Source organism: Eleginops maclovinus, chromosome 23, assembly GCF_036324505.1.
Source record: "Eleginops maclovinus isolate JMC-PN-2008 ecotype Puerto Natales chromosome 23, JC_Emac_rtc_rv5, whole genome shotgun sequence".
Classification (NCBI taxonomy): domain Eukaryota; kingdom Metazoa; phylum Chordata; class Actinopteri; order Perciformes; family Eleginopidae; genus Eleginops; species Eleginops maclovinus.
The window spans coordinates 28,645,179-28,654,524 of record NC_086371.1 but is presented as its reverse complement, the minus strand read 5'-3'; the positions used below and the strand labels follow the sequence as shown (position 1 = coordinate 28,654,524).

Below are 9,346 nucleotides of genomic sequence, written 5' to 3'. Positions count from 1 at the left end.
AAAGTACATCATACATAACAAAACAGACAGAATAATAAATAATAAAATTGTCTCATAGTTTGTTCTCAAAGTGTCTCATAGTTTGACACTAGCTTATACAATAAATGAACAATGTGTTTTTAAAAAGTGTTTAATGATGTTTAGTAACAGTTTGTGTGTGTGGGGGGGTATATGGGTGGGGAAGAGGGGATGTCAAGGGGTGGAGGATTTAAAAAAGAATCTAATGAATTACAACAATACATTATTGATTAGAAGTGTGTTTAGCAGTGTTAATTTCGTTGACGAAGACTATGACGAAAAATATTCGTCAACGAACCTTTTTCACGGACGGAAACTAAATAAAAACTAAATAAAAAGTCAGATATGATGACGAAGACTGTGACTAATATAACGGACACGTTAGTCAACGAATAAAAATAAGACGAACATATTAGGGAGGGACGAATGGAGAAGAGATCCCATCAGAATTACTTTTTTTGTGTGACAAGTTGGGAAGAAATCCAATCAAAAGTTAGTTGCCAACCGCCATAAAGAAGAAGAAGAAAAAGTCCAATCAGAGCGAGTCTCGTAGAAGCAGCCTTTTTGCAGCAGTCATTTCAAAGGGCGGCAAATGACTTAAAGAATTAGCCTAAAGAAATGTCAGAACTGGGAAGAAAAAGAAGAATTGATATCTGGTCACACTTTACTTATCATACTAATGAAAACAAGACCACCTGCCAGCCGTGTGGAGCCAAAATAACTGGAAAAAACACGACAAATTTGAAACGACATTTGCAGTCGGTGCATCCAGAGATACATGCGAAGGTAAGCATACACGTTATTTTATCACATAAACCACTGTGTTTGCGCTAAACTTGGAATAAAATAGAAGCTAAATTAAACCACCAGAATTCACGTGGATGTGTTGTTAGCTATTTTTTACAGTCTATGGTTGTTAGCCTAGAAGCTATCATGAGCTTCGGTTCGCTAGGCAAAACATAAAAAGTTTGTTTTGGGGCACTGATGGCAGTCAGGATTATCTCTAACTAGCCAGCTATAAGATAGTATTGTTCAGTCCATGTCTATAACATGCTTTAATTGCTACTTGGATAATTTCAGTGAATGTTTTTAAGGTAAGATGAACGATAAGATCATTAACCTTTACTGTGATGGAATAAAATAGAGGGGGGGGAAAAACAGAATTCATGTGGATGTCTTGTGAGCCTAGAAGCTAATATGCTTCGGTTCCTTCCGTTCGCTAGGCAAAACGTTAACATAAAAGGTTCGTTTTGAGGCACTGATGACAGTCAGGATTATCTCTAACTAGCCAGCTAATATTGTTCATTTCAAGTCTATAACATGCTTTAATTGCTACCTGGATAATTTCAGCGAATATTATTAAGGTAAAAGGTGAACTATAAGGTCATTAAGCGTTACTGTTCAGTGGGATGTTGGTTACTAACGGCATCGTTTACGAGCCCGCTAGTTTAACACAATCTCCGTGGAAACTAGACTTGATTACTTGATTCACAACTTGATTCTCCCTTTATTCTCCCTCACAGATACAGAAGACGTCTGATGACCATGGGCCAAGGGGAAATAAAGCTAGTGCTGCTAGTGCAAGTTCAACCCAGCAGCAGACTATCTCTACAGCTTTCCAAAGTTCTTCAAAGTACAAAATGGAATCAAAGGAGCAACAGACCAAGGAGCAGGCCATAGCCAGATGGATTGGACGCACAGGTTTACCACTCACAACAATTGAAGACGAGGACTTTGTGCAAATGATGGAGATAGTAGATAGGAGACTAGCAATTCCAAAGAAAACTAAAATTAGCAATTTGATTGAAACACAATATGAACATGAAAGACAAAAATTCAAACAGAGACTGGCTGCTGCCCGGAGAGTATCCATTGGCCTTGACTTGTGGACAAAAAAAGGACTGACCGCCTCATTCCTTGCTATTAGCGCATGCTACTTTTGTGTTGAACAAATCAAACCTGCACACATATTGTTGGCCCTTGAACAAGTAGCTCACCCACACACTGCACTGTCTATTAAGGCATGTGTGGACGAATGTATACAAGAGTGGGCCATACCGAAGGAGAAGATCCTGACGGTAATAACGGACAATGGAAGTAACATGGTGGCAGCCTTTAAAAACACCACAGCAGAAGAAACCAGCTCTGAGGCTGACTCCCCTGGGTCCGAAACCGCGATGGAAAGTGACTCTGAAATTGATGACCAGCGGTGAGCCATGTTTAGTTTATTATTTTACATTATAGTCAATTATCACATGAATGATGTCCCCCCTGCCACACACTACGTATATACAGACCCACACCAGACACTTTATTAGGTTTAGACTTATTTGGTTGTCTTTTCTTGTTATTAGGTACCATCATGTCGACATGGAAATGGCCCGGACGCCGTGCGTGGTGCATACCATACAACTTGTGGTCCACATGTTGCAGAAAGAAACAACTGTCAAAAGAGTCCTCGATAAAGCAAGGTCTGTGGTGAAGCTCTTTCGCAAGTCCTCAGTTGCAACACAGAGGCTACTAGACCAGTGTGGTGTCATTGTTGTAAATGACTGCCCCACACGCTGGTCAAGCACATTCAACATGGTCACACGACTCCTCACAGTCAAAGATACTGTCTGTCAAATCACAAATGACATGGGATGGGACAGTTTGCTTACTAGTGAGTGGCAAAAGCTTTCATCATTGCGTGACCTACTGCTTCCTTTTGCAGAACACACTAAAACCCTCCAGAGTGACACCACATCTATGTCCCTAGTGGTTCCTGCCCTCTTTGATCTGCTGAGCCACCTAGCTGACTTTGCAGAGAACAGCCGGTACAGAGACCTCGCCACTCTTGCAGAGAAAATGAGATCAAATCTGAACCTGCGTTTTGCTTGCCTCTTGGATCCAACCGATGAAAAGTTCTCACCACTTGCAGCAGCTGCCTGCTTTGTCAACCCAACTGTCTGTGAAATCCTTGTTAATGTTGATGTAGCTGATGGAAATATCCAGGAACTGCTGAAACAGGCAGAAGACTATGTGGTCAAATGCACTTTCCTCCCACACACAAGACAGGAGGACCACCAGTCTGACGATGATGCAGAAGAAGTCATTGAGGAACCAGAACCAGCGCCATCTTCAAAGCAGCCGGTGTTTAGGTTCCTCTCAAAATGCCGCACCACAAGACCTAAACAGAAAACCTCCACAACCAGCGTCAGGCAGCAGATCATTAAGTACAAGGAAGAACTTTCACATCCCATCACTGAGGACACAGGAACAGACTTCTGGCTGGAAAAGAGTGACAGTTTTTATCACAGTTTAAAACCTTTTGCTTTGGACTTGTTGGCTATGCCAGCTTCTCAAGCTTTTGCAGAGAGAGTATTCAGCATCACAGGTGACCTCACAAGAGGACGGCGCAACAGAGGAAGGGTCAGCTTGGAGCGAAGTGCTTTCCTTAAAATGAACAGAAACAAATAGAACTGTTGTATTCACTGCTATTTACAGCATTACAGCTGTAGCAGTATATGCACAACTTAGAGTTTCCGGTCTGGTATTTGTTTTGTTTTTTGTTTAATATGAGAGCAGAGAGATTTTTCTTGTTCCATGCAATAATGGCATTACAGCTGAGCATGTAATTCACTTGTCTTGAGTTGAGCTCCTTGATACTAGCTCATTGATACTACTTCGAATTATTAACAGAAGAATATTTTGTTTTGTGTGCAATGACATTTCAACCAATGCATATTTTCTTTTAGGCTACATATGTTTTGTTTTTCCTTTTCAAATCTAAGTGATTTTGCTCACAATGCACAGAGTAATAGTTGATGACTAAGAAGATGATGCTTAGTTACAGAGTTGTGTGCTTTTTAGTTTAATGTGATATTTACCTGTATTTTAAATGCTGAGACAGCACAGCAGGGTGTTTTTTTTTTTCATTTACTTGAACATTAAGGAGTATTACAGCCAATACATCTTTTATTCTACTTTTGAGAATTCTTGTTGATTTTGTAAGGCATTGTAGCCTAACAGTAATTTAAGTTATCTTGAGGTACAGTACGTGAACGTTATCAGTAGTGCATTTTCTGTATCTACCTTGTGCAATGGCATTACAACCAATAGTTGTATTATTATTTTTGAGAATTGCACTTTATTTATTTGTTTATTTTTTTTGAGTTAGGTGATTTATTCTTTCAAGATGAAAGACAATATTATTGAAATAGATGTCATATGCAATACATATCATTCAAGGAGAATGCATATCTTTTTCAGGGAGCATGTATATTTTTCAGGGAGAGCAGGCCTTATGCTAACTTTATTTGAGATTATCTTTTGTGAAAAAGCCATGGTCAGTGTTTTTGACATTAAAAGTAAAATAAAATACATGTTTTGTTCTGTTAAATCTCTGTCTGTATTGCATATTCAAACCTTAATACCATTCCAATTCTGGTGAAACATTTATTCAACGAAGTCCACGGTAGATTTAGTCGACTTATCTGCTATTAGGTGGTCTGCTAAAACTAGACTAAGACTAAAAGACTTAAGACTAGACTAAGACTAAAACTGATGATATTTAGTCGACTAAAACTAGACTAAGACTAAAAGATTTCAGATGACTAAAATATGACTAAAACTAAACGGTCTGTTATTCAAAAGACTAAGACTAAGACTAAATCAGAATTTACTGTCAAAATTAACACTGGTGTTTAGAATGTTTTTAATGAAATGAATTAACACTTTTTAAAATGTTTCAGAGCATTTTCATGATGTTACACAATATTTTGTATGTTTTAATCTACTAAATGAACAGTTTTTAATGTATGTTAGATGCTTCCTTAATGTTTTAACAGTACAGAGGACAGAGGGGTGGGTGTCATGTGTGAAGAAAAAAAAATATTTAGTTTAAGTGCAATTTTTCTATGATGTTCTTTGAAAATTGAAATAAAATATTTGTTTTCTTAAAAACTTGCTTGACTTTGATGTATACTATACTATTATATATTATATTATATACTACAAGCTATGAACTTGTGTTATAAATATATATATTGATTAAAATCAATGGTTATATACATTTATTCTTTGAAATGTAGGGTTTTATTTATAAAAGTGGAGATACCTTATAATTCCGAACAGAATCAGAGCTCTCAGAATTATAAGGTTCTATCTCCATTTGGACCATCTTAAAAATCCCCACTCCAAATGTGCCAGGATTTTGATATTCTATCCTCAAAGTACCTGTAGGGTGATGGTCTTGTTGAGCTATAATAGCAGATTATACTACATAACAGTTTTGCCAGCTGGGATGTATAAACTTTGATGCTCAATATCTCAGAACTACCCTAAACGGAGATAGAACCTTATAATTCTAAGCTCACGAATTGTTAACAACAAAGTTGAAAATGTATTTTCAGACCTAATGAAAAAGTAGTTTTTTTTCAGTCACCTGAGCTGGCAGGTTCATCCCAGAGTCTGCAAACAGAGGCACAAAGCAGCTCAAGTGCAGGGATGCCACCGTCAGACCCCGGCACACAGAGCAGCTCAAATGCAGGGAGGATGCAGACAGTACCCGACACACAGAGCAGCTAAAGTGCAGGGAGTCCACCAGCTCCGGGCATCTCAAGCAGTCAGACAGGGCAGATAAAATGCTCTCTTTGTAGCAAGGACATTTTTGTTGAACAGTTTTCTGAACATTTGTCTGACTTTCATGTAGACGAATGTTGTGAGCAGTGTGGGAAAAAAAACATGGGTGCAGTTGAGCAGCAGAAGGAGTGGGGATCCCCCACGACAAGCCCCTCCACCACCACAACAACCTCCTCTACCACGACAACAGCAACCACCACGACAAACCCCTCCACCACCACAACAACCTCCTCCACTACGACAACTTCATCCACCACAACCACTTCCTCCTCCTCCCACATCTCCACATGTTGTCCACCTGAGACTGTCGGAGGTAAATTGGCTCAGTTTTCTCCCCAAACAATTCATGCGGGTCATCAAGCCAGCCGACCGGGAGTGGATTGCCCAGTGTCTTTACGACCACACTGGACAGCTTAAGCAACAGTTTTCATCCACCCAATCCGCCAAAGCCGACAACTGCTCCACCTGATCCCATGACCTACTTCAGGCGGCGGATGTTTCTGTGGGCACCGATGCGGATGTGGGGTATTCCGCTGAAGTGCCCTCAGTGCAGCAACAAGATGCACCACTCGGGATCTACCCGAAGGTACGGGAAGTCATCGACCTTGACTCCAGGTACTACTTGGTTGGTGGGGACTATCCTCGGTGCAGTAAGTGCATGATCCCTGTCTGTCCTTGGAGTACAGATTTGTTGAGTCAGTTGGATCCTGCCCACAGAAACAGGTTCCCTGCTGTTCTCACCACACAGCTGGCTCTGGACAGGAAGTGTGTGACCATGCTCAAACCACGAACTGCAGGAAACAGCTCCAGTTACCTGCAACAAGCAATGGAGGAAGTTCACAGCGAGGAGTGGGCAAGGCGCTCCATTGAATACCTGTCTGACTGTGAGCTTCACAAAAAGAGGAGTACCATGACCCAATGTGAGGAATCAGTCTATCAGCGGCCACCACCCTTTTGCCCCCTACCTCTCTCACAGTGGTTTGAGACGGTCCATGGCAACGAGATCCTGGGTCATCTGGATGAGATGAAAGGTGTCATCACTTCGACATATGGCAGGATCTTAAAGCTTGACTCCACAAAAAAGGTGCAGGAACATCTTTGTAAACTTTTGACAAATCTCTGTTTTCATTGCTGGTCATGGACTATACTTGATTATGTTGTTATACTGATGTTTGTTGTTATTTATATAGATCACAAAGAAACTCGCTGGTGGCATTGCGGACACAGCTACATGGATGACAAACGTCAGTAACGAATGTGGTGAGGTACTGAACTGTGTCCTAACCACTGGTGAGGGAGCTGGTCTAGAGGACTTGTGTCAAGGCATCGTCAAACGCTACCAGGACGGTGGTGAGCCAGAGCCAGATGTCATATATGTTGACCGAGGTTGCTGCAGCGAGACAGGTATGTGGCCTTCAGAATGTTTGTGTAGTAATGTATTATTTATTACAGGAACAAAACTTAGTTATTTATTAGTTATTTTATTACTGTACTGCCAATTGCACTATGCGTATTGTTGTATATTGTACATACCTAGGTAGTTACTGTAAACTATTTCATATTTGTAATACTGTTCTTACTGTTGATACATTTAGTTGTATGTAGTTTATGCTTAGTTATTCTGGTTTATATTTAATTATATTTGGTGTGTATTTCTCCTTCCTTCTTTGTATTGAACTGTTGCACCTACATTTCCCTTGGGATACATAAAGTCTCTTGATATATTTGCACTCTTCCCACTTTGTATTGCAACCACTGCACAGCAATTTCCATCAGGGTAAATAAAGTCTTATATTATTTTTTCTGATACCCAAATAAAACCAACATTCAAGTTGTTGGAATGAGGTACTTTATTCTATATGATAGGTTGCCACCATACTTGCCGCTCTTTTAATTTCTCAGTTTGTACATCCGTGAATCCTTTTCCTCGCCTCCTCTCCTTGGAGTGTCATCGGTCACTCACTGCAAATACCAGCCTAGATGCTTTGTCTGTCTTTCAGCCACTACCAACTGCTGCCTGTAAGCTTTCAGTCATAATGGAATTGGAATTATAACTATATGCATTCATTCAGACCTTGTTGTTCATTTGTACAGGTGCACCCCCGGTTCTTGTGTGGTTTCGACCGTGGAAGACCAAAGTGAAACTAGACATTTTCCATTTCATGCGGCGCTTCACCACTGGTCTCACAACAGAACACCATCCTCTCTATGGCACTTTCTGCTCCAAGTTGTCCAGCTGTATTTTCGAGTGGGACCAGGATGACATTGGTAATCTGAAGGAAGCTAAAAGGTCTGAGCTTAAGAAGAAGCATGCTGGTCATGCTCCTTCAGAAGCTCAAGTTCTGGCCAGCATCAGCTCACGTGAACTGGCCAGACATTGCAGAAGGAGAACTCGTGGGGTAGAGGAGAGCCGCAGCCTAATCCAAGGCCTTTTGAACTCCATGTGGGATTTAACGGACACCTCAGGTTTACCCTTGATTAACCCTGAGAGCATGGCACGTGTGTGGGAGGTGCAACAGAAGCACTTGCCATGCATTCAGGATCCCCCAGGACTCGAGCTGTATACAAAACTCTCAGGGTTAGTCAAGGGTAACAAGGTCTTGGATGTGTTGAGGTGTGGCAGAGGGTCGTCTTCGGTGGAAAGCTTCCATCGCCACCAGTGCACTTTATCCCAGGTAAATGGAAATTGTATGTCTTTTACATGTCTGCTGTTGAATTATAGTCATAAGAACAATTCTCAAGTTTCTGAGAGAAGATTGCACACATGCGGGGAAAGTGTATCATCGCTTAATAAGTGCAACTAATATTTCAATAATTATAAACATTTTGTTTTTTCAAGGATGGAGATCTAATGCGATGCACACCCAGATGTACATGCTTGAGGGTGGGTCCAGGTGGAATCTCAACCGAGCACGTGCAGCTGTGGATGTGAGTGGTGCGTCACACACGAGGATGTACGATGTCCGACTGATGTCGAGCTTAAACGTCCTCAGCAACCGAGTCCTCGGTAGTGCACTGCTACCAGAGTTCAACCCTCCTGGGAGACCAACTGGTAAGATGCTCCAGGAGACGCCATTCTCCTTGTGACTACTCCTTTTTAGTCTAACACATTCAACAAATGAAGTTTTCTTTCCAGTGCAAACTTCTCCATTCCTCTGAATTCGAAATGTTTTTTTCATAATGATTATTTTATGGCAGGTGAGCGTATTGCTGTGGAGTATTTGCTGGCTCAGTCGGACAGAGGAGACCTGCTGGGTCAACAGCACAATAAAACCAAAATTCAAGTTGTTGGAATGAGGTACTTTATTCTATATGATAGGTTGCCACCATACTTGCCGCTCTTAATTTCTCAGTTTGTACATCCTTGAATCCTTTCCTCGCCTCCAGGAGAGAGGAGTCGAGGTAACAGGCATTAAACAAAATGAGACATCCTTACCTCGGAGTGTCATTTTAAAACGTCAGTTAAATATGACGTGTGTCTATTGTTTTGTATTTTATGATCATGATGAACATAACAGTGTTCATGACATCTTAGTATTAATTCAAATTACAACGTGGTACAATGTGACAAGAATGTACAGATGACATACTTTTTTAAAATCTCTCACACACACACACACACACACACACACACGATGATGTGTCCTTAACAGTAAGATTTTTCCTCCTTTGTGAGATTCTCATTTCATGTCATGTTTCCTTTGCA

The 9,346-nt window shown here is 40.8% G+C and overlaps 2 protein-coding genes across 3 annotated transcripts; both read left to right on the top strand.

Moving 5' to 3' along the window:
• The first annotated feature begins 282 nt into the window (after positions 1-282).
• On the top strand, positions 283-4,399 carry LOC134859416 (E3 SUMO-protein ligase ZBED1-like). 2 transcript variants are annotated; one of them, XM_063875887.1, is made up of 4 exons: positions 283-804; positions 1,542-2,227; positions 2,373-2,489; positions 2,732-2,905. In XM_063875887.1, the coding sequence occupies exons 1-4, from the start codon at positions 637-639 to the stop codon at positions 2,739-2,741; spliced, it is 981 nt and encodes a 326-aa protein (XP_063731957.1). In that variant the 5' UTR covers positions 283-636; the 3' UTR covers positions 2,742-2,905. The 2 variants fall into 2 exon arrangements, with proteins under 2 accessions (XP_063731957.1, XP_063731956.1); XM_063875886.1 differs by having other exon boundaries at positions 2,373-4,399.
• A 1,106-nt stretch (positions 4,400-5,505) lies between these two features.
• Positions 5,506-8,368, top strand: LOC134859573 (uncharacterized). The gene is made up of 6 exons (XM_063876112.1): positions 5,506-5,562; positions 5,711-5,953; positions 6,128-6,724; positions 6,831-7,044; positions 7,735-8,315; positions 8,363-8,368. Exons 1-6 carry the CDS (start codon positions 5,506-5,508, stop codon positions 8,366-8,368), a joined length of 1,698 nt encoding a protein of 565 aa, XP_063732182.1.
• Positions 8,369-9,346: the final 978 nt, after the last annotated feature.